Source organism: Phymastichus coffea, unplaced genomic scaffold (genome assembly GCF_024137745.1).
Source record: "Phymastichus coffea isolate CEN01 unplaced genomic scaffold, Cenicafe_Pcof_1.1 PCOF00060, whole genome shotgun sequence".
Taxonomy (NCBI): domain Eukaryota; kingdom Metazoa; phylum Arthropoda; class Insecta; order Hymenoptera; family Eulophidae; genus Phymastichus; species Phymastichus coffea.
This window is the reverse complement of record NW_026706871.1, coordinates 770,829-797,678: the sequence shown is the minus strand read 5'-3', so window position 1 is coordinate 797,678 and position 26,850 is coordinate 770,829. Positions and strand designations below refer to the sequence as shown.

Sequence of the window (26,850 nt, the reverse complement as noted above, 5' to 3'; positions counted from 1 at the left end):
GATGTATCCATGTTTCATCTACAGTGATGAAACGACGCTTAAAGTCTTGCGGATTTTGCTGGAACAGCTGCAAACCATTCTTGCAACACTTCACACGATCTCGTTTTGGTCAATCGTGGGCAATCGCGGCACCCATCTAGCGGATAGCTTTTTCATGTCCAAATGTTGGTGCAAAATATTATGTACCCGTTCGCTCGAGATGCCTACAGTACTAGCAATCTCATGCACCTTCACTCTTCTGTCAGCCATCATTATATTATGGATTTAATCAATTATTTCTGAAGTGGTAACCTCAACAGGGCGTCCAGAACGTTTAGCGTCTTTTGTGCTCATATGGCCACTCCGAAAATTTTGAAACCACTTATAGACCATTCTAATCGAAGGTGCACAATCACCATAATGTTTATCAAGCTTCTGTTTAATCTCCTGAGGCGTTTTGCCTTTGAAAAAGTAATGTTTAATCAATACACGAAATTCCTTTTCGTCCATTTTTTTACAACCACTCGATTTCTTTGATTGAAACGAATATAAAACGCAAAGTAATGGGCCGATCTGGCTAAAACTTGGTGTGTGCTCTTCCAAGATATGCCACTAACTGAAAATAACCTTGATACGCACTAGTAGCGCCATCTCTCTGACTTTGCACGAACTTTTCAAACGAACCTCGTATAGCGTCTCGCAGTCCAGGGCATGTTTTGCGCGTCGACGGATTTTCATTCACAAAACCGCTATAACTCCGGTTATAATAAATATTTTTGCATTCCTTACAGAATAAGTTTCTGTGAATGACCAAAACTCTTAACTTTCGCAGGATAGAATTAGCGAGCTTATAACTTTTTTTCCAAAAACGAGGAATTTTTATTCACTCAAATGGTAATATTTTCATTGTGAAATAATATTTTTACAAAACCAAATGTTCTACATATTTGCTCTATGGTTTAACAAATATGCTGATATCCTTTTTGGGATCCTAACTTGATTAGAAAAAACTATAACATGTAAAACAACAAAATTTACCGCTATCGAGTTTCTTGTTTAGTTAATTAACAATATCTCGAGTTTTATTAAATATCTTGTCAATTTGAAAAAAACCGAGGCGTTTGTCATCAAATTTGTAATTATTTAAAATGCTGTATATTTTTACAAATTGAATAGAAAAAATGTTACAGACGTTTAAACATTTAATTTTTTAATAACAAATTAATTTGACCACTTACAGGTTGGCATCTTCGAAATTCGAACTCAGGAGGTCAAATTACATAAATAAAGCACCTGGATGATGTGAAAGATATTACAGGGCCACGGACAACCTCTGGCTCCTAGACTACTACTTCATACTGCTAGTCCGTGCCAGCCTTTTCACTTTTATCTTACCTGCGCGAAGCGTTACAGATTTAACTCTTCGCGGGTCTGTATAACGCTAACTTCATCTAATAAAAGTATTCTATTAACCTTAATCCAATTACGTCACTTCATATTCCTGCAAAACCACCGATTACGCGAATTCGGGCCGTCCGTTTCGCATGATGACACCGTGCACAGCATACCATATGATCAAGAACTTGTAGATATGTTCTCATGCGAGTCAAGCAAAATTTAAATAAATATTGTAAGTACAGACGCACAAAACTTTAAATATCATTATTAAAATATTAACAGAATTACAAATAAATTATTTACTATGCCATACAAAAAAAAACACAGTAATATTCCCAATGATGCATACTCTCCATCGTTAGAGTAAAAAAAGTGATAATGGTTTGTTTTTCATTAAAAATGAAAATCTAGTAACAAAAGTAATTTTCATATTTAAACACCCAAATCAAAGGTCATTTTTCATTGAGTTACAGGAATGAACAAATTTTCATCGCTTAATTGAACTTATTGTACAGTTGATTTGAGTGTTTAAATTTTAATAAGGGAAATTTATTGCATTTAAATGTCATTATTATATAGTTTGCTGAATAAAGCAAGAAGGGTCAGTGGGCATATGAGGTTAGTTTATTTTCTATAAATCCATTCCTCAATTAAACATTGATATTGTCCTATTTTTATATCTTTTAAATATTACAATATGGTCGTATATTTAAACTGCAGATTTTTGCTTTCCGCTACGGATAAATCAAATTTTGCAAAATATTTAAATTAGATTTTTGACTTAGTTTCTACAAAGTATCATAAATTATTAATGATTCAATTTTAAGTGTATTTCTTGATATGCAACCATATCCTTTTAAACGCAAAAATACATAAAGGATATATGTCAAAAGGTTCACCTATGGCTTAATTAATGCTCAATCCGGATCACCATAGTGAGACCAAATGAGACCACATCAATGGGCGACGTCAACCAAACCGACCATCGATTGTATTAAAATATTAAATATAACGCTCCCTTCATTACATAGTTTGATGTCGACTTCACACGATGTTTAGGTGCACAAATCAAGAACTGGTACGTTGATTTTAATGTCATCAATACTCGAGTCAAAACTAGCTCAAAATATTCACAATATAAAAAACTAAAAGCTGAGGTTCGCCGTTTTCCAACTAAATTAACAAACAAATCGAAAATGCATATCATATATACGTAATTACCTCGATTCGACTTAAGTTAATCGATTATAATACCAAACTTATTCCGATTGGCTAATCAATCTAAAGGTATTTAAATTCTGATACGAACATAATCCATATCAATATCATACTTTGGCGACTTCAATAACTTCGAATGGAAGTAGTATTTAATCGCCTCGAATTTATTCAGTATCTGCCAATTATTTCTATTAGTGTTAACGTTGAATGTGAGGAGAGAGGAACTATTTGCAGGTGCGAGTCGAAAATGCAGTGCTTTTAGTAATACAATATGACTTAATGTACAGAGATACATAGCTTAATACTCTGCGAGCGACTTGCCTAGTTGACGTTCTGGTAAACAGTTAGTCGTTAATCCGATTGACTGCACGCGCAGCACGAGCCGCCGAATTTTCGCTCCCTTGCCTTCAAATTTTCGCGTACCACTGCCACCGGAGCGGGTGGGCATTAGGCCTGTTCAGAAAAGTGAGGTTTTTTATTTTTATAGCTCCAGTTGACTCAATCGATAGCTATTTACATTAGGAATCACTCTACATTTTTTCAGAATTTTTAAATAATTTTAAGACCACCCAATATGTGTTTAAAAATTTTCGAAAAATTGAGATGAATTTCTAGAAAGTGTTAAGTGACTCTAACCGCAACAAATTATGGAAACAAAAACGCTTATAAAAGTTTATGAAAAAGAAATTAACGTGAAATCCGAAATGCATGGCGAACATGTGTACCGCGGCTGTGCGTCTCTCTCTCTCACCGGCGACGCTAAGTGCGCAGGTAGCCGCGTACACCTTCGGATAAAAATTATTTATTTGTCTCGGATTAAATATCATTAATAACATGTAAAAGTTTTTTGCAATAAAAAAAAACAAAAAGAAATAAATAGATGAATAATAAGTGGAGAGGGTTTTGGTTATATTTGTGTTTGTTGCTCTTGTAATTATTCATTTTTAAAATTCAAAATTCGTTAAACTCGCATTTTAATCAGCTATTCAATTATATAAATAAATATTGCAATTTTTGCACCATTAGCAATGTTCATTTAACAACTAAAAGGGTAGGTAAAGTCATAAAAAGGATTAGCCATCCGGGGATCCGCGCGGCTACCTGCGTAATCGGCGTCGGTAGCGAGACGCGCAGCTGCGGTACACATGTTTTGAGTTGACTTGTAATCACTAGCTAATGGAATCATTTTCGTTCAAATTTCGCAGAAATTTTCACTATATTTTCATCAATTTAACAATGATATAATGTATTGACTGAAATGCTATTGACATAATCTATTGTCATAGAATAAAGCTATATTAAAGTGCAAATTGCAATAAACTCTGATGATTAGAAAGGCTCTGAGAAACCGACAAAGTATGATTGTTGTCTTGCATTTATTTAATACATATTATCTAAATTTAAGTGTTAAAACATCATGAATAATAGGATTTTGGAAATTAAAAAGAAATACAATTTAAGATTAAACTAAAATAGATTATTTAAATGTAAAAATGTGTACTCAAAATGGCGTTGTCATTTTTACGTGCATTTTCCCATAAGAACGAAAAGTTGTAATTGGGAGCACTTAAGTTTGTTTAAAAATTCTGAAAAAAATTCAGAGCTATTCGTAATGTGACTAGCTACCGATTTAATTGACTGGAGCCATAAAAATAAAAAACCTCACTTTTCTGAACAGGCCTAGTGGACATTCGGCGCGTACAGTCTGTGATTCTTTTCCAGGTTTGCCCTCTCGCGCTCCTTCGGCTCCTCTCGGCTTCCGGCTTGCCACCTTCGCCTTCTCGCTCATCCCTCGCTTGCCAACCTATCTGCCTAGGACAAACCTTGTGCTTGCCCTTATCGAAGGTGTCCTGATACCTAAAACTTGTGTTCCAGAGGGGCGCAGCCTACCGAGATAATTCTCGAGAGCGTGAAGTCCGGATGGTTACTGCAGAAACGCCGGATGAGCCCGTTCAAAGCAGTGAGAAGCCATCGTTGAGGCTTTGCCGCAGAAAAACAAAGGACCGCGGCTGTACTCTCTTGATCACTCTGTTTTTTTGTGCAACTATAGCCATAACCGCGCCATCGCGTTTCGTCGCATTACATCCGTCTTACATCTATTTATTGACATGTATCTTTATAATCCGTACATGTATAGCGACGTTACAATTAATCGCAATGTAAACCACTTTACAAACGACGCTTTACCTTCGTCGCCTTATATATGTATTAAATGTATTATTATTGCGCACATCTGTGCGCCGGGCTACCTCGAGGCCAGCTGCTCCCCCCCCCCCCTTTTTTTACGACGCCAAATTTCTGCCGGTCTCTCAGCTCATTAAGACGATGACCATCACGAGGTCTGCACATTTCGCGCAGATGTGCTGCAGCACGCTTTCCCGTCCAACTACTCTGGGCTTTCCTGGCATCGCGTTTATTATGTTAATGATGCGCCAGCAACTCATACCGCTCGAATTGTTTTATGACCCGTCACATTGTCTCTTTTTGTTTGAGCTGTAAACATGCCTGTTCTTTTGTCGCCACGAGTTCAAACTTTGACAAGCGGTAAATAGACAACGCACGTGTTTCATTCCTTCTCTCACTTGTACTCCAATTTACAATTCACCCGTGATCTACGCCTTCAACAATTCGTATCAATCCAAATAACACTTTAATCGGTCTCAATGTAAAATTTATTTATCATACGACAATCCACTCTATTCCGTTTCAGTTTTATTACTAGACCAATACATCATTACATTTTATTACTAGATCAATAAAAGCAAAATTTATACGGAGACATCTAAATTCCTACTTGAATTTTAGTTCGCAATAATAGTTGATTGAACCACTCCAATTATTTTATATCTAATTTCTGCGTAATAATTCCGTTTGAATTTAAACAAAATAAAAATAGTAATTTGTAAATAAAAATTCAATTAATAACACTATGCTTTTCATTTATTAGTGCAAAACCCAATTGTTATTCCATATTTTCTATATCATACACTTATAGCATTTAATGAAATTGATTTGGAGATGATTGATTTTTTCAGTAATTTTTAATTAAATTGAATTCGAACAATATAATTAAATGAAATACGTAATATTTACACCATACAATCTTATCGTTTCATCGAACCGCTTTCGATAATTCTTTCAGCTATATTTACTTTGTAAAGTGACTTTTACTTTAATATTATTTTACTCATTGACTTCATCAACTAATTTACTCCATTGTGATGCAATAATTTCCATTACTACCTCTGTCAATCTATAATTATTAATAATTACTTAGACCACATGTCAAAAATAATATACTACTATCTGTTAACTACCTAATACTGACGTATGGCTGTCTCCTTTGGTTTAATCAATTTGTAGACACGATGGAACGATTCGGAGTATTTGAGCGACAGTGCTAATGCGCTTGCCTAAAAAAATACAGATCATCGAAATCCGAATAGAAAAAATTTATAAGTAATCAATCACTATGTAATAAAGTCGATATTTGATATTCCTCACATAGATCATTTTATCATAAAACTAACAAGAAACTATTTCACCAATGCAAATAAAAATTAATTATGACCCGCTGATAACAAAGAAGACATTAAAGATAACGGAATCGAACATACATTAAGCATCTTAAAAAATCGAGTTAGCCACCACCAGAGTCCATCAATGTACTTGACGAGCAAGGCTATTTACAGAGCTCTAAAAATATTCCCACCATTTATCGTGTTGGACATGAGGCCACGAAAACAGGAAAACTACTCCACAATCAGTAAAAAATATATCCAGTTTAAAATATTTAACGACAATACCAAAATGTGACCGTAATGACACAAGCCGTTTAAAAATATCTTATCTGGGTAGTTGTTTTTAAGAGTAATAGAAAAATAGCGTTCCTGTAATAAATAAAATAAGATCTGAACACTACTGCTTTCCACCCCACTCCTCTACCGATCAAATCTATTAAACGGCTCTAGTATGAAATAAAGTCAAAATACGTGTACAATTTAAAGTTTTCAAAAATTTCTTTTAAATTTAAATACACTGCATATAGTAAATTTTTTAAGTCCATAAACTCAATACGAAAATATACTATTAAAAATGATTTATATAAGTTTAAAATTCTTATACTCATTAGTCGCATTTGAACTGTACTGTTTTTGATTAACTTATATTTTTAACATGATAATTTTATTGACTCATGGTATAGTGCATGATCTACCTAGAGCGAGAAAATAGATTCTTGTGTTATACAAGAGAGAGGTTTACGACCGAACGAAGCAAGACTAGAAAGACACATGAGATGAGAATCTCTTTCCCGCTCTAATTAGCTGATGTACTATAATATATTTAATATGTGAAATAACAACTCAATTAAAATTATCATAATTAAGAAGGTGTAATATTTTTTATATTAATCAACGATATAAATGAACAATTCTTCTAAAACTAGGAAGAAAAGGTACTTCATGCATTCCATCAGTTATCACGGTTTCTCTGACTAATTTGTAAATCAACGATATCTTTCCATAATACATCCCATAATATAAAAGTCAACATTCAAAATCAAAAGTAATAACTTACATAGAATTAAATTGACCAATTATCAATAAATAATTGTCGGAATCGATAAACGACCAGCGAGCCTCACGTGCACCAAATCTTCCTCACCCGTATTCCCACTACATTATGTATTTGGTCCGCTGTAAACTTTTTCTCTTCGACATCTTTATTACTGTCGTAACCCATTCATTAAAATTGTGCTCGTAATGTAAATTATTGAAGAATATATATGCCTTACCCTTTTTTACTCAGATTTCAAACTGTGTAAATATTGATTTCTTGAAATATACCTATTGTTTGCTTACATTCAATTGAATGAAACATTAAAGATAATGAAAACTACATAACGCGTATACTGTACTTTTTTACGTGAAAGAATGTCTTGAAGCAAAGTTTTATGTATTTTCTGGGACAATTCGTTTTAAAAGCAGCTAACAATGCGCAAAAAGTAGCTGAATCTTCAGTATCACCCTCGCAGAGTAAAGTGTCGAAAAATTGCAAATTATTGAAAGAATGGTAAAAAATGAAAATATTTAGTAAATATTTTAATAATAATAATGTATTTTAATAATTAAATTCTTATGTATTTTAACAATGAAATTATATATTTTCAATAATGAAATCCGATTAAAAATCAAATAAATTTTCAACTTTAAAACCTACATTTACAACAATAAGATATTAGATAGATATTACTAGAGTAAAACCACACGTCAAGTTCGAAAAAATAACCTAAAATTATGAAAATGCCAGATACTAACCCACGTACAGAAAAATTGACATTAAACACGTACATATAAATAAAACACACATATCGCTAGACCTAATACACATGCCGAGTTTCATTAAGATATCTTCAAGATCATACAAATCTTATACGCTAACACATATACAGAAAAGTAGTAAAAAATTGCAGTAAAAATGCAGTAAATAAAATAGTTCACATCTTACAGAAATACAAATTAAGAGCAGAAGTTGCAAAAATACTATTAAAAAATTGATACGAAAAATAATAATAACCTAGTGGAGAATGATATTCTTAAGAAGGAAGAGTTACTACAAGATTTATGTTAATATGAACTATAAGTTTGAGCTTATAATTTTATTTGTTGTTAGTTTGAGTACAAGTATTTGTGAGTACCTTTGCAAGTAGTTGTAGGTTATTAAAACGTGTAGGCTATTAATGGCAAATAAACAAAATAAAGCAATAAAAAATTGTGAAAAAATACGATTGCAAAAAGAAAAACTTTATAAGCTATTCTAAATTCATATAAAATAATATATCAAAAAAAATATTATCATTAGAAGCAGTACATTTGAATATAACAGCAACAAAATTGAAAAAAATAACCATTAAATAAATAAATTAGAATAAAAAAAACAATAGTACAGTTCGTAACGAGTTCCCAAAAGCTTTTTTGCAAAATCATAGTTCACTAATTAAATCGTTTTTAACTTATCATATGTAATGATGTCTTGAAACAAAGAATAATAAAATAATTAAAAAATCCTTTTCTTTATTTCATTTAGATATACAAAAATCTCAGGCCGTTTTCATATTAGTTTTTTTCATATTAGCTATAGTGGTGGGCAATTTCATATACAATATAAGTGACTTAACTTATGTCATTATCACTCCAGATATCAGATTCAGTACCTAATACATCCCCAGACCGAGTACATATAACTGCATTACTTACTTCAGTAGTCTCTTCCATAAACCCAAAAAATACCCAGTTATTTCTATTTGGTGATTTACAGTTGATCACAGCCGTATCTTGTGTGGATCTATTATCTTCGTGATAAAAATTCTTCCGCGTAAATGTCCAGCAATCTTTTATATTTATGCAGTCAACTTTAGTAACCAAGCTGCTAATCTGTCCTTCATAATCAGATTGTACATACTTAATTATCATGGGTTCGCTGAACAATGCTTCAGTCGAATAAACCATCACGTTTCGGTTATTAAACTGATCGCAATACATTCTTCTGTCATTATTAGAACTGTGAAACCAGCAAAACGTCAACCCCGAGGAAACCATTTGTAATTTCCGATCGGCGCTTGGAATTGACATCAGATAATGCAATTTACCGCTATAATAGCTCATTTTCGCTACATGATAAAATTGGCCTTGAAGCCCCCGCACAACAAAATTTCGGGATGGCAATCGTTCGATGTGTATGCTTGACCAATCGAAATTAACTTTAAATTCCATTTTTATTTTTGGTATACGGGTATTGATAACGTCATCTGAAGAATAGCTGTACCAGCAGCGATAAAAGTATCTGTCGCTATTATCCTTAGACAGACAAAGATTTTTAGAATCTCGAAAGAATATGTTCAAACTATCAGTTGATGGAACAATGATAGCATTTTCGACCTCCAAATTAAGGTCAATTCTAACACAATCTTCCATGTTCAATACTTCAATTCTGGTTTGGCGGCTACGATTATATTCCATCTCATCGTACCAAGAGAGCACAATTAGATTATCAGTGAGTCGTCTAAATGATTCAATCTTCATTGCAGCAACGTTTGAGCGGCTTACTATATCGAAGAGACACTGTTTATTTGGGAATTGCTCCGTGTACTTCACAATTTCTACCTTAACATTGATTATACGCTGCGATTCATCGCTACGTTCCGTGTAAAACAACCTGGCGATGCTGTTACTTAACTTTTCGGGTGCTGTTAACCATTCATAAGCCACTCCTGGGGTGGCTAATAAATAAAGGCTCATAAAAAGTACGCATGCAAACATTTTCAAAAATGGATCTAGAAATAAAAAAAATTAATTGAGAAACTGAGAATATCATTAAAAAAGTAACTGTACAAATTTTGACAATTGACCAAACCTGATATTAAGTTTTACGCAACTATTACTCTGACAGGTAATCAGCACATTTGCCGGGCTGGGTTGGGTTGAGTCGGTTCTCGACGCTCCGATTCTATAACAAAACTAATCTTTAGAATTGAAAATAAATGTCTTTTTTTTAGAAATCTTTCATATTTAAGCTCTTTCAACATACGTAATCCTACAAAGAAATTGTTTGAAATAATCCTTTTTAATGAAATAAATTTTTTTTAAGAAACATTTATAGTATGATGATAAGAAATCAATAAAAATTTATCGAACGGTTAAGATAAAATATAATTTTATATTGCAACATAAAATACTAAACTGTTTCAGGTATCCTTATAACATGAAAAATGTATTCAGGAGACAATATTCTACACTAGAGTATTTTTGCTTAGAAATTAGAACACGTCGTGAGTCATTACGTACTCGTACTGCTTTGTGATAAGAACATGCGGAAACTGTTTTATAGTATGAAACAGCATAAACCACCCAAAGACACGTGCTCAACTACGTTCCAAACCGAATAAACATTGATATCATGAATAAACGTAATTAATCAAAGCATACGTGTCTAATAATTTAAGAATGCTTTGTTGATATTCAAATGATGTAAAAGTAAATACATACTATTTCAGTACATTTATCTTTGAAGTTAGGCAGAACGATGGCTTCACTAATAAGCATACGAGCTTGGATTTCATCAGCATTCAACATTTTTAAACCAAATATGCAAAAAAACCCGGACTTACTTACATAATATATGCTTCATTTTATATGGATTCAACAAGCGAAAAAAATCGATAACCCAATTTTTTTAATTTTAGTATAGTATTCTACACAATCATTCAGTATTTTTTTTATTCTCCAAATAACTTTTTAAGCTCGAGAGCACGTTATCAAAACTAACACTGAAAAACCGGTTTTTATCAATGAAAATTCGCAGGTTTTTTAATTCACTGTAGTTTCGGTACAAATGATCGCATGGCGATATTTTTTAATATGCAGAATTGCATCAGCTAATTTGGCCAGATTTTGATTTAGAATAACTTTGGATATAACGGATGAATAAAAGATAACGACTAATTTTTCGACCTCAAAGTATCCCCAAAAACCTTCAAAGTTGCGAAGCGCTACGATTTTTTTTTCTTAGTTACCCGGAAGGTTCAAAATTGACGTTTCTGTCAAAAATCACCGTAACAAGCAATTGTTTAGATTTTTATTCATGTTTTAACTTAAAAAAAAAATTTTCGACATGTCCGTAGTGCTTTATTACTATAATTTATTACTTTGTTCACTTACCGCCGGAATTAGTGTTACTCAAAGTCTACCACGTGGATGGTGCACGATCAGATGTACGCTTTTTATACAGGCGCGCACATACGTATTGTGTACGTATGGTTTTCTAAGACGTATGAGACTTAGTAGTACGTCAGTTCTACCATATTTAATAACTCCAAAGTTATCCTCTAAAGAATGTATGTTTGTCTGTGTGTGTGTGGTTCTTTGGGACGTATGAGGCCCGGTGGTTCGTCAATTCCACAGTATTTAACAACTCAAAATTTATCCTCCAAAGTTTGTGTACGTATGTGTGTATATGTGAGTGTATGATCCTACTTCAAGACCTAGCATTGTCGTCCCTGTTTTAGATCATTACTTGCAAATGTTCTCGCATATTGATGCATCTTTGAATATTTCACTGGCTTATTCCCCACCAATATTAAATCAGAGCTTAAGACAAATGACGTAAATTATACAATTGTAGGTAATTCCTTCGCAATCAACGCTTAAGCATGTTCTAAACATGCTCGATTGGATTCAAATCGAAACTTACTGTCCGATAATTCAGTTTTACCACGTTGGTGTTGGTGAGAAAATGTCTGGTACGTACAGCAGTGTGAAAGCGAGCATTATTCTGCATAAGAATGAACCGATTTCTCATCCGTCTACGTACAGGAAGAACGAGTGGTTCAATTCATTAATGTACCTTTCGGCAGTTAATGTTCCATTAACAATTACTAATGAAGTTTTAGTATTATAAAAAATTCCTGCCCACGCGATCCACCATCAAATCCACAGTTGGTCTTACAAAATTATCATGATTTCTTTCATCACGGCGATGTGTAAATTTTAATTTTGTGTAGAAGTAAAAATCTCGAGAGGAGTTGTCCGGTGGAGATGTACGATAGAGGCGAAGCAGAAAATAATTCCGTTTCGCAGTCCTTTCAAAAATTCTTTATTTTATTATCGACTATTTATCGGAATTCCGCTAGATTATTTATACCAGATATCGAATTGTGATGATCCGCTTCGTGATTTATTCATACTATTGAAGTCATACATAGGACGAGTGAACTCTTCGCTTTACGCTAGTTTCGATACTATTTGACATAATTTACAACTATTTCAAGTATAAGTATTGATAGTCAAAACCCAGGCAAGACCTAGTGGTCATTCACATGATGAGAGTAAAATCGTTGTCCTCCGAAAAGTCGGTAGATTTGTTCTGCGAAACCCCTCGGTCTTGAATCAGTACAACTTTCCGATTTCTGATACTAAAAAATTATCCATCGAGACTAAACGGAGTTAGTAGCCAGTGATGATACTGCCTACGAATGTTCCTCTGTGCTTCAGGTTCTCACGTCATAGCACTTTTAACGTCGATGCTAGGATTTGCGCAGGATGGCTGGTGATGTTATATCAATGACTAGCACCGATAAGAGACTCCTCTCTTAGTAATCTCAACGTCCCGGCAGCAGGCGAGCTAAGTGACTCCTAGATCCTCACCAAACTTGGTTTTATAACGGTGATTCGAACACTGGGCGCGGCCTTTTAATTCGATTCACTTGTTATAGATGATAAACAAGAGATCGTCTGTCGTTACCATACATTGAGATTCGTGATTTGTCAGTGAATAATACAATACTCCACTGTCTGAAGCCCCAGTGATGATGTTAATTTACATAGTTCAGCCAGGTTCGACGGTGTCTAGCCTTTAAAAAATTGACCAGCTGTCATACCTGTATCCGCTATAGGTTCTTGACGAGAGTGATGAACGATAGCTCGATCATCGCACCAGTAGTCATTCGTTACCTACCTTGGCCTGGTCGTCGATCGTAGGTTTGGCTTTCATTGAAACACATATAAGCTCAACTAATGATCGAAACTTCGATCTGCATACGGCCCTCTTAAAGTAGGGCAATGATACGAGCCATATTTATGGCAGACAGATGTTGCTTTGGATTGAATGTCAAAAAAATCAAATATTTGAGGTAATTATGAAAAAACTGTTTTGAGGTTATTAAGAAACTATTTTAACAATAGAAGCTGCAAAAAAAATTACATTTTCGAGGTTTATGTGAAGAGAAGCAGTTGACTGTTAGAAGGTATATCAACTTTTAATAATTAATTTTTAAATTGACACTTTAAACAAACGTAGTTAGAATGGTAAAAAGATTGAAAAAAATTTTTTGACAAGAAGAGAACATCGTGAATACAGAAAAAACGGTTTTTTAATTTTTTAGAAAGTTATTTCGAATAAAAGTTTTTTGCGTCTTTTTACTGTAGGTGAAAACAGTAAAAAATTATAGTAAACGAAACATTGTATACGTGTTGAGAAAAGAAAATGATTGAAATTGAAAAAATAATATTTTTATACATATTTTTTGTTGATGATTTTTGTTTACTTATTACTATATATACTTATATAATTCGACTTATATAATTATTTATTTATAAACTTATACTATTTATACTTATTATTGTTAAGAAAAATATTTTAAAGTTGAAAAAAAGAATAAAAATCTAAAAAATTACTTGTTACGGTAAGTTTGTATAGAAACGTTAATTTTTAACATTCGGGGCACTAAAAAAAATCTTTAAGTTCCGTAACTTTCAGGATTTTTGGGGATACTTTGAGGTCAAAAAATTACAGTTGGCATCCTTCATTCATCCATTGTATTCAAAGTTATACCAAATTTTTTAAATATCCTTAAATTCGTAAATTTCCAATTTTTTGTCAATCAATATAATAATATAAATAAATTTTTTAATAAATCAATATAATAACATAAAAAAATTTTTTTTAATCAAAAACTACTGATCACTTAACATAGAGAATGTTTTACAGTTTTTAAAACCTTAATTCCATGTTCTGTATGATCATTGGATCAAAGCAAAAAAGTCAAAATAAACTTTTTTTCTTTAATTGACGATTACTCTGGGTCAAATCATTGTACGGAGCTTTTTAAAAATCGACTCACTTGACTGCTGATGGGCTTCTCATCAATTTTGTTTGACTACTACTGATCGAGCAGATAGCAAAATTTTAAAATATTATCAATAGAACTAGAAATTCGAATTGAATCGCAGATATTTGGTAGAATAATTTCTAGAGACTCGAAAGATTTTTCAGCCATAACACTGCCGACACGTCAATAATTCTATTGAAGAAAAACTCGTCAGTGTCATTTAAAAGATCACAAAATAGCGCACTTGTGTTTATGATCGCAGCTGCAATTATTGTGATAAGAAAGTTCTCGAATGAACGTTCTAATTTAAACATGTCCCTGGTACAAAAAAAATTAAAATAAGCCTGTGATCTAAAAATATGTCTTTTCAAATTTAAATTAGTAATAAAATTTATTAAGCGTAGTACGTAAGATGCGACGTAATATGATTGGAATACTGGAATGAATATTGAAAAATAAAAGTGAATAGGTTTGATTCTAAATTGAATTATAGTTAAAGAATGAACGAGTGCTGTAAGTCATAAATGTAATTGATTCCGTGATATGTTGCGTGAAATTGTAGATGCGACCTATTAAATATGTATTTTTACTGTTTCATGGTAGATGAATTAACAATAAGACTCTGTTAATAGGTCAACATCTTTTTTATTAATAATTAAGCAAAAGTTAAACTGTTAGAAAGCAGGTGAATAACAAACTAAACTAAATTGATAAAAAAATAAAACTTTATAGGAGACTAATTTTCTAGTGTCTACTACCTCATCATTGAACTTGTTGAATCTACGTTACTTATTGTTAGTAAATATCTTGACTCGTTACTGAAACAAGAACATTTGATTGCATTCATAAAATCGAACTTTTCGTTGAAAAACTTTTTTTTGTATCTTAAATTTGAGATTTTTGCATAGAAAAACATTTCTGTTACGACAATTCAGTCTGAAATCGGTTGCATTCGAACTTCCAACATTTTTAAGATCTCTGATTTAATCTATATAAAGTTTAAAATTTTTACTTAAATTATATCCGGAACATTGAAGTAAAATTTCTATATTTTTTCAATCATATTTTCATCTACATACAATCACAATCATCTACAGTTTCTGGCCGAATTAAAAATTTAGACAAGTACTACTATTGGGTTATTGTTTCAAGCAAGTGCTCATCATATCTTATGAACTTGAAGCCAAACAAGACGCGAGAAAGTACATACGCATGAGTATTTCATCTATTGATGAGATATTGAGTTAGTAAATGAGCTCGAAAAAGATCGATCGAAAGATAGTTGTAAAAAGTGGATGTTTGTGTGACATACTCGCATTATTCATAGGTAATTAATTGATTACGTTAGATTTTAACCATAAGCACTATATATTGTCGTTTTAATCTTACCTTGTTTGTATCTTACCTGGCCCGAGTTATCGTATTTTCAAGCAAAGCACTGAAATTATAAATATTAGATTATTTCAAAATTTTATGCCATCTAATAAAAATCTTGTTCTACTCAGAATAGTAAATAGAAGAAGAAGTAAAACGATTGTTTTGTAGCATTCAGCCGAATAGAGATATCTAAAGCTATTTTCCATTTTCATTAATTTCTTTTCAGATACATTTAACTTTTTCTTGTGTTTGTAATTATTGATAAAGGTGTAAAAAAAGCATTGTGCATAACAGCTGTAATGTAAATACCTATCAGTTTAAAGTATTGCGGCCTAGTTAATAACTAAATATATGGAAAATGAAAGATATAACTATGAAAATTCTATACAAAGTCAATTTGAATTTTTCACCAAGTATGTATGTGTAAAAAGTAGTAGAAAAATAAATTCTACTTGTTACTGTGGCAAACTAATACACATTTATCAGATTTTACGAATAAAAATAATGAAAAGTCAACAATAAACGAACAAATGCAAGCTTGCATTTTTCGTATTTTATTTTGTGATCCAAGATTTTATCGAGCGCTAACATTTCTAACGAACTCTTTAATCGTTTTCAACTTTAATGGTAAGTGATATTTATACATTTTTTATCAATATAAAAAATTCTTGTATTAACGTATTAAGCAAAATGTATTAATATATAGCGTATTGCGTATGAAGTTTATTAAATTTTTTGTAAAAAAACTAAAATAAGTGCAAAAGAACAAAATTCTACTAAAGAATCCTGTCGATGCAGTTGGCAGCACAGAAAATAGATTACATTACTCAAGCCCAGAAAGTATTGGTAAATCCACATAGATTTGGTAAGATCATACTTGATAAAAAGTAAATAGGCATTTGTGCTTTTGGCAATTTTAAAATAGCTCTAAAAAATTTACTAATAAACTAATTATTATAAAAAGATGTTTTTCTTCTTCCCCATTCTATACCAATCAATAGAAGATTAACAAATGTTGAACTTCTGTATCGTTACAGTCAATACATCCAATTTGAATTTAAACTACAGACTGAATTAAATTGATCGAATACAGGTGCACGCGATTCATCTAGTCACTATGAAAACGCCTTATTTGATATTATATCATTTTGAACAAACAATTCTCAGTATCGTAAAGCACACATGATTCCTCTAGCGAGTAAGAAATAAATAATCAGCTTTCTACAGTTACTAGGCAACCAACGATACTCCATATTCAGACAAACTACATTAGAGAAATTTTTTAGTCAGAAGTAGTCGTTTTTTTTCTTCGTAGCTTTAATGTTTGTAATAATAACTATGTCAGGTCGTAAAAAAAGCAATTTGCCGATGGTAATTTCGAGTTGAAAAACAAACACTCAAAGTCGTGCCCTTGTCTTCTTAACAAAAGTTTAGGTTAATAAAGGAACATTAAAACTTTTTAATGAACTCTTATACGTTTGCAAGAATTTTGTTGATAAATTCATATAATACATGTACTATGCTTACAAAGGTAGTACGCACAGAATAACACATGAGCACACACACGCGCACGCGCACACCCTCACACATGCGTATATATAGTCATACATAAATACAGAAATTTTTTACAAACCATTTTAAGCAATTTTATTTTCATCCAAACGAAGCTCCTATCACGAAGAAAAATTATAGTTTTCAATACATAGGTTAATAATTAACTAACATTAGTATTATTATATTTGTCAGTACTTTTGAATATCTACCATTCCAAAAGTATTTGTATATCAAGATTTTTAGAAAATTTTAGCGAGAAACAAGATAGCGTTATAAAAGCATTTAGTACCACAACTAAAGAATATATTCATTTCAGTATTGATTTTTAAAGTAACCAATTTTATTAACGCTAGTTTTAAGCGACAATGAGCAAGTAATTTCGCTTTAAATAAATAAATAGCTATTTTTACATTTCAAAAATATCTTAGAAATTTCAGGCAGTTTAGAACACAACATTTTAGAGTGCATTTGCACAAATATCAGCAGAAGCATATCGAATTAATCATATTTAAAAATGAATTCATTTTTACATTTGATTGTATTTCTATTAAATTTGAAGAAAATCGTATGCAATATTTCAACAAATGGATGGTTACATCATATTGTGCATGAAGTTTCTATATTAGATAATTTCAATCAAATTGCAGTATTCATAGATCATCAGATCAGAAAATATAATGAAGTTACTGACCTAGTCCGAGAGTTGAGTCAAAATATTCCCCTATTCAAAGGAACTTTGGAATTTAATTATCTAAATAATGAGCAGTTATTGCAATCTTCGACACTCCAAGCAAAAACCGATTTATTGACGGCCGTTGTAGTGACAAACGATACTAATGTGTTACAAAAATTTCTAGATATTCTGGCGATATCATTGTCTCTAAAGCGTAGCAGACCGAAGATACTAGCTATTGTAGAAAACAAAAATCTATACAAGGAATATGAAATATATAATATTCTGAATTACGCTTGGCAGAAGAAATTTTTAGATTTTTCCGTGATCGCTCGAAACAGTAGAACCCAAGATATTTACAATTTTAACCCATTTTTCAATATTTATAAGAAATTGGAATTCTTACCAGGTACAAAAATATTCCCTAATAAATTAGATGATGTGAATGGGTATCCTTTGAAACTGATTGCTCATAATGAGACTCCCTTCTTGACTTATACCATGAATGCTGAAAAAGGAATTACCGCCGAGGGGATTCACTTTATAGTATTAGAAATAACAGTACACGCAATGAATTTTAACGTGAAATTCACTGCTTTGAATTCAAGTGCCACATATGCACAAGTAAGGAACTTAAGCAGAAGTATGTTAAAAGCTGATCTGATCAATTTGATTATTGTACAGCAAAGCATACGCGATGCCGGAAACTTTTTCATAATTGAATCATTTGAAGAATATATGGCATATGTTGCAGTCGTACCAGTTTTGATTCGTAACAAAATTTCTATTCCTCTGAATGTATTCGCTTATTTTCTCATTATTCCCGTTGTTGCTTTTATTATAGTATTTATTGCAAAAATAACAAAAACGTGGACTATTACTTTGAATTTCTCCAACATTAGTCGCGTACTGCTTGGTGTTAATCTTCTAAATCACTACTTCACTACGTCTGATCAGTGTACTATGATATGTGAGTAGCTACGTGCTTAATAAATGTAAAATTAATTTTTATATAAGCAATCAATTAAAATATTATTGTCTCAGCTCTCTTTGTCGTATATATGACTTACACCAACGAGCTTTACTCAGTTGTTGTGGATGATAATGTGGTTTCCAGTGAAATACATTTTGAAACTTACCAGGATATCTATGATTCACAAATGCCATTGATATCAAGTGAAATAAGTTATATGACTATATTTAAAGCAAATAGTAATTCAGAGGTCATGAAACTAATGCCAAAAACGCGCATAGGCTTCAATCATGAAGATTGCATTGACGAATTGTTGAGATCACGGAAAGTTATATGTTTAATGCCTTACGAGAAGGCGCAATTATTCACAATAAAGTATCTGAACGAGGATGGAAATCCTATTATGAAGATTGCGAAACCTCAATTAGCACGCGAAAAGTTGATGTGGTTTTTAGAAGATGCATCGCCTTATGCAGCAAAGTTCATTGATATCTTTCTCAGAATTCACGAAGCTGGACTCTGGCGACCAAAGGAATATTTGGATAAATTAACGGGATCCGAGGGCAGGCGAATGAGTGGGACAGTCAAACGGGATGGCATATTATTCTGGCAGCTGCTTTCTGTTTTGACCGTTTGCTACACAATTTCTGCTATCGTATTTGTTTTCGAATTTTTAATTAGACCTATGTCGTTGCACCAGTTCATGAGTAAATTTAATAGGCGCTCAATACGCAAACGTCATTAAATAGTGCATAAGGGCTTAGAATATTGTTAATTTCTCAAATAAACAACAATAATGGCAATAATAATTAACTACTAAATTACAATGTTTATGAAATATTGAATTACAAGAAAATTACTCAGATGAGGTTAAATACTAAAACCTCAGATTAACTTTTATTTATATTGGTGTAATATACTGCATCATTTTTAGATTATAGTAGACATATACATCAAGGAAGTTAAGGAGAAATGATAAAGATTCGCTCCGGAAATGTTATAGAAAAACTACGAGTGATTAGCAGCGATAAGAAAATCTATTAAGGAATCTACGCAATTAGATTTTCAGTAAAAAAGTTAATTCCTAATGTCAAATACCTCAAATTCGGTGTTCTCCGAACCGCATGAGCGCTGTAATCGTTGGATGTTAAAAAGGATTTTTCCATTCGTTAGCAAAAAATCCGCGCAATTTTTTTTGTGCTTTCGGTTTTTCAATCAGATCTTCCAATCAATATCAAATTATTTTTTTCCTTTTTGCGTTATTTCAGCTGGTATTGTTGTGAAGTAGGAGTGTAGTGACACATGCGCGGATCCGCTCGCTTATTTTACTATGCCAGTTAAAAAAAACGTAAAAAGAAAAAAATTTGATAAATGATTGGAGGATCTGATTGAAAAACCGTAAGTACAAAAAAAAATTGCACGGATTTTTTGCTAACGAATGGAAAAATCCAACGATTACAGCGCTCACGTAGTTCGGAGAAGACCGAATTTGAGGTAATTGACATTAGGAATTGTTTTTTCAATGAAAATCTAATTGCGTGGATTTCTTAATAGATTTGCCTATCGTTGCTAATCACTCGCAGTTTTTCTATAATATTTCCGAACCGATTCCTTGCAATTTCTTCTTAACTTCCTTTGTCTTAAACATATAGATCAATATATAATTAAATATAAATTGATGTCATTTGTAAATTTGTAGTTTTCACTCATTGTACAGCAACTTCAATATTTAAGTCGATATGAAAGTACGGGTGCAAATATTTATCTATTCAAATTTCTACGACATGTCAAATATTTATTGATCACCGACTTGTGCTATAATTTTAGAATTTACTTTAACTAGTCATTGCCATCGCCCACTACGTACGCGTTGGCATTTAGTTTATTTTTACTTTTTTCTATTGTTTTAGGATTTTATTTAAAAAATTGTCTATTTTTCAGGTCATAATAAAAATGGTGTTAATTAAAGTATTGTTTCTGACAGTTTTCATTGTTATAAAGTTTTCAAAGTTTTATATAAAACTGAATGTCTTTCGATCATTAACTAGTGATGTCAAGCGGTCTTCGTGCGCTGATCTTTTTCGCCTTTTAATGCACGAATATAAATCAAAACTTTCATTGGCAAAATTGGAAATTCATTATGCATTAAATATTTTCTTGATTTGACACGAGATATAACAGATATTATTATTTATTGGTAAATAATTACACAGTTACGTTGATACTCCATTCGATGATGTTTGAAATTTTTCTTCATCCCAAGAAGAGTTCTGTGTTCAAAAATCATCGTTTAAAAGTTTGAGAACCATGATATAAAACTATTATAAGTTCTAAAAACATTATAGTTTTCTATAATCATAAAATGTACCATACTTCGGTATAAAACTTTCACGTAGATAGTGCCTTTTCAAACAATTTTTCTAATATTTTACGTAACTTAATAAAGCCGAAATCACCGTCTAATATTTCATCGTGATAATCTATAGATTTTATCTTTTATTGCTTACTTTGTTGATAAAGCTAAATTTTTGCATAGAGCACAGTTCAATTAATTTCTCTATTGAAGTATCAGTCAGTTATTATTTGGAGGATAATGTGATTAAATCAATCAATTCATTCGAAATTCATACCAACTATATGAATATACATTTCAAAGGTTTATTAATCTACCAAAATCTGCAGTAAAATTTCATAAGAGTACATAACATACATAACTATCATATAACAGTAAATCACGTAACTATGTGTAAGCCAATCAGATCACGAATAAACTGGCTTCACTTTTTCAGGTTCTCTTTTTTCATACGAGGAGGAGAATTAGTGATTACAGTGTTTGTGACACGTGGTGCAGAGATTTAAGCAATATCTGCTCATAACCAAGAGAATATTTTGAAATTTAAAATAATTAACCAAAAAGAAATCTAAATAAAAATACATTGTTAATATTCGTCGTTAACTTATATTAATGGTCATCGATAATTGCAACAAAAAAACAACCAATTTTAGGGCTTATAATCAGTGAATTAGTCCTATAAATTTGGATGCAGAAACAATAAATTGAACAGAAATTTTATTTGTTATGTTTATTCAACCAAGTCAAAATTTGTTACATCTCGAAATTATTTAAACGAACTGCATTTATTAATATAAAATATGTTAATTTTTATTCATTAGTGGATTCTAAAGTGAATGCTATTACAATTACCGAAATGATATTTTTACAGAGTCTAGAAAGATGTCAAGATTAGCGATTGCGTAACATTATCACACCCTGTTTAATATTTTTTATTTTTAATTTGACATTACGTATTATTTAATTTATCAGTTTACCTTATTTTTAAATCCATATTTTCAATATATTCAGTATTCAAAGCAGTGGTTATAAAACAGAAAATTGTTTGGCATGCTTACGGTACTGTAACTTTAAATGAAAAAAATAGTCATTAGTCATTTTGCTGCGAGTCAATATGCAATGCTCTGGTTGTATCCAATATTCCTGCGATTTTTAAATGATTTCCGTGTTCATTGTGCAGTAAAAAACAAAAGAAGAACTTTCACTGTAAAATAGTCGTAATTCTTGTAATACTAAAATTTTTAATAACTAATTAACGATTATGCACTCTTTTAAACTGGAAATTAGGAAGTCAAAATATATGAAAAACGCCAAGATTAGATTTTCCCGTATCAATCACCGACGAAAATCTTTAACTCTTCGACTACACCGGTATATTAGGTTAATACCCATGAAACAAATAAACAAAATCTGTTCAACGATCGTTACTCGCACGGAGTTGATCGCGCAAGCACGATGATCGAAGTGATCGCCTGCAGTTCAACCAATTGGCTGGCGAATAAAATTCCTCTATGTCATTCAGAAAAGTAATTTTATACGTAATTGACGTTGTCTATATTACTTTATAAGTTCCAAACTTATGGTATGAATGTGTAATCTCAACAAATATAATATGCATTAAAAAATTTTTTTTATTAAAAGAACACACCAGAATTATGTTATTATGAATTAAATGATACATACTTACTATGATATAATAACTAATAAAAATTTTTTTATTGCAAGTAATGTTCGCAAAATAATTACAAGTAGAAAAATTAATAAAAATAGATTTTTTCTCGATTTACAATACAATAATTTTCATACTTATTAAACAATTAAAATATATATTCACATGCAAACCAGTAAAAGTTCTTCCAGTAAAAGTTTTATACAGACTTAGTTATTTTAATAAAACATTGTATTCACGACCAGTAACAAAGGTTTGGCCGATCGAGAATAAAATGAAGAAATCGGCCGATAGATGGTGTCCCATGTCTTGCTAATTGTAGCGATCGACAAAAAGCCGAGTTTCGGCTTCTTGAGACGCTTCTGTGGCCTTAGGCAGGGAAAGCTCTCTTCAAAGGCTACGCCATGGCCAATGCGGTTATTCTTTCCTTTCACCGGCGGCCAATTCACTGGCATATGTTAGCGGTCACGCGTTAAACATGTTTCTCCTATTTTAACTTTTATATATTTCTATTTCACCATTTAATATACATTACGAAGAGTTAGGGCTTTTATAATCAATATATCCGTCCGATTACTGAAAAATAAATTTAAAAAATAATATTCCGTAATTATAGTGAAAAAGATTAATTATATTTCTTCTTTGTAATAGAAAATATATGAAATGTTTCTTCTAGTACAAATTGAAAAAAAACTATACTAACACTATTCATTGGCTCTTATGAAACACATTTCTCTGTTTACTTTTGTAATCACATATTGGTACAGTAAATATTGAAATACATTTTTCAACATCAAAGCGACTCCATTCATTTCAAACGAATAAAACACTTGTAGGTAGTTGATTTACACAAAGCTATCTTCAATATGAAATTTATTGGATTTGAAAAAAACTAAATGAGGAAAGGAGACAGACAAAGGGCCAACAAAATTACGAAATACATACACGAGTATATTCTAATCAACCTTTCCCACTGACGTTAAAGCAAACGAAAGAAGCGACGCGATTGTTTTGTGCTTTGTGCGAGCAAATATATCTTTCTATTTTTATCAAAGATTTCTATCACGAGTCGTCACGCGCTTGCAAATTACTGGTTTGAGCCGAAGAAAAGTACATTCAGCTGTCAGATTATAACAGAATTCTTGGAGTTAATTTATAAAGTTAATATGTAATTTTCTATTATTGCCCAGAGTAAAGCTCGTTTGCAGTATTATGTTATAGTACTTATTATTCAATGTACCGAATAATTTTATTGTTGTTGTGCTTAACAATGCTATCACGATTTATCAAGTAAATTTATAATATCATACAAATTTACAATGTTAAATTGGTTACTTCGTTTAATTACTGGAAATTTGTCTCAAAATAAGAGAATCCTCAAAATTATCACGAAAGCACGTCGTCGTTCCATTGAGAATATTATTTTCTCAGTTGACAATTTTTTCATTAAAAATGATATTTTCTTAGTTCCAGTGGCTTTCCTCTGAAATCAGAAAATGTATTCTCATTGTTTAATATACATAAAAATAAGTGGCATGAAGTGAAGTAAAGTGAATAATGTATAGACATTTAACAAATGAAACTTATGTATAATAATATTATATGTAAACAAAGTGATACAATTTCTTCTACGTACCTTCTAGCCTTTAAATAATAACATTCATATGTAACATAAACGTTTCTATAATTGCCATCAATAGTGATAATTCTTGATTGTATATACAGACACAATTGACCATTTGATTTATTTTAGTACAAAAGCAAAAAATAAGTTGATGAAGGTTCAAATAATTGAACGAATCGACATTTCTAAAAATATACCATAAAATCCACGAGTAACGCTGTAAAAGCAATACTCCTTTAATTTGGCGAGATGTACGGATAAGAGAAGTGGAGTGCACGCCAACAATCAAATATAATTGCATACATCGAATAACGTCTGCTTTAATCCACATTCCAATCTGTCGAGGAGAGCGAGCGCTAAATTGAAGTTTGATTATTCCATCGTGATTCCAGTAGCTCTCTCGCGGGGCACACATATGTCACTTTTGCTGCTAATTTTAGCATGATAGAGCCCGCGCATACCCTTCCCGTTGACGGACTAATACGTAAAGCCCAATATTGCTGTGATTGCTCGCTTCCGTGCGACACACGGATTTTTAGGTAGCACAAGCACGCGCTAGTGTGCGGGTAACGGTTGTTGGCGCATGTCGAGGATGTGCTTGTTTGCTCGGAGACGTTTTCTTTTCGACGAGTCAACGACTCGTATCAACCTTCTTCGCGTTAATTTGCTTGAATAGATGGTTATGAAAAATGACACTTTTCATCTGTTGCAACTAAGATATCTTTAAAAGTCGTTTCATTATCATGACTTTTCATCGACGACTTCTAATTATTAAATGTCGACGACGATTGTCAATAATGATCAATTCATGCTCCTTTCAAAAGAATACCAAACTTACGTGACTACTGTGTACCAAATTACGTCCAATGCGAGCGTTTTCCTCTTACTCAGTAAGCAAATAGCTTGCGTATGAAAATTTATACACGTACGAAAGGTACGCAAATAATTATCAGAAGTTATAATTTACGGCATCTGAAAGTCAGCAAGCGTTCGCCCGCATTAACAGTCGAGAAGGCAATGAAGAAGTAACTATAAATGAAAGCGACAGATGCTTAAATATTTGCATTTAAATGTTAGAGTCGTATGAATTTGGAAGCGCGCGCAAAAGTCAACTTGGACCCATCGAGCGAAGGGCAAAACTGACCAACGGAATGGAAATATCCACTCGCGCGTTGCTCGGCGGTCATTGTCACAATCCGACGACGCCCGCGATTCTCGGCCGCGGTCGAGAGAAACTTTTAAATATGCACGCTCTCTCCCCTGCCGCGAGTTGTGCAAGGATAAAGCGCCGAGTGTCGACGCGCGCCGTTCACGCCCCCTTACGAGCCACGAAAATAAACGGCCGCAAGTGAGGCAGATAATAAATGCACTTGACGAACGAACTGACGAGTGCCGGAAGAAAGCTCTCTCGGCTTGTTTATTGTATCGTAAACAGGCGCGCGTTCGCTCGCGCCCGCGTACACGTCATATAATGCCTGACATCTTGAGCGACTGTTTAGTGTCGTGTGCCTGTAATTTATGATTGACTGCTCTTTTTGTCAGGACATTTTTCTCGCTGCCCACGCCGTCGAGCACCTTACTTTCCTGCTGTCCCTTTTCGTGCCGTTCGACCGGCCGTGGGTCGGATCATTCCTTATGCTCATTGTCGATTGGAAAAATAAATGGAATAATAATTATTTGCCGCGGCGGCAAATATTTCTAAATCAAAGGCTAAGAGATATTGGCTTTGTGTGAGCAGAGCTGTAAATATCGATTAGGATGTCAAAATATGGTAATTTACGGGTTTCTTTCCGAAAAGACCATTTCAGATAAAAGACGAGAAAAAACTTCGTAGTTTTTTACCCGATATATATACAGTCAGTGTGCGCGTGTCTCAGTTTATAGATGTTATTTATTCAAATTCTTTCGGACCACCGAAATTGAAGACCTCGAAATGCGTAAAGCCGGTAGCAGCTTGCCACTGCTAATTACTCATCTTGTCTACTAAACACAGCGCGACACCTCTCACTTGGAATAGAAGCTTATTTAACCGCTGATTAAGTTTGCTAATTTTCCTCGTCTTTTCTAATCTGAGAAACTTCGAGGCGTAATGAAATTTTATGAAACCCTGTTTATTCTTTGGAATCTATAGAATCATTTTTTTTAATTAGTACATTAGGTTGGTACATTACGAGTTGAGAAATAACCAAGTCTATTTTAAATAATACAATTTTTGAAATGCTACATCTCAGCACCAAAAGTGTTACTGATATTAAATTTTTACTACAACAAAATCCAGTTTACTCGTCCAGTTTCGTTGTAAGCATCTGAAAAACCATATCGATATACATTTTAAACGCGTCACTTTGTCAAATTGAGCACATTTAT

At 32.4% G+C, this 26,850-nt stretch overlaps 1 protein-coding gene across 1 annotated transcript; it reads right to left on the bottom strand.

Moving 5' to 3' along the window:
* Positions 1-8,670: 8,670 nt before the first annotated feature.
* On the bottom strand, positions 8,671-10,398 carry LOC131666744 (uncharacterized). The gene is made up of 3 exons (XM_058939624.1): positions 10,336-10,398; positions 10,009-10,101; positions 8,671-9,928 (listed from the first exon to the last, which is right to left on the bottom strand). The coding sequence occupies exon 3, from the start codon at positions 9,912-9,914 to the stop codon at positions 8,769-8,771; it is 1,146 nt and encodes a 381-aa protein (XP_058795607.1). The 5' UTR covers positions 9,915-9,928; positions 10,009-10,101; positions 10,336-10,398; the 3' UTR covers positions 8,671-8,768.
* Between the last annotated feature and the right edge of the window lie 16,452 nt (positions 10,399-26,850).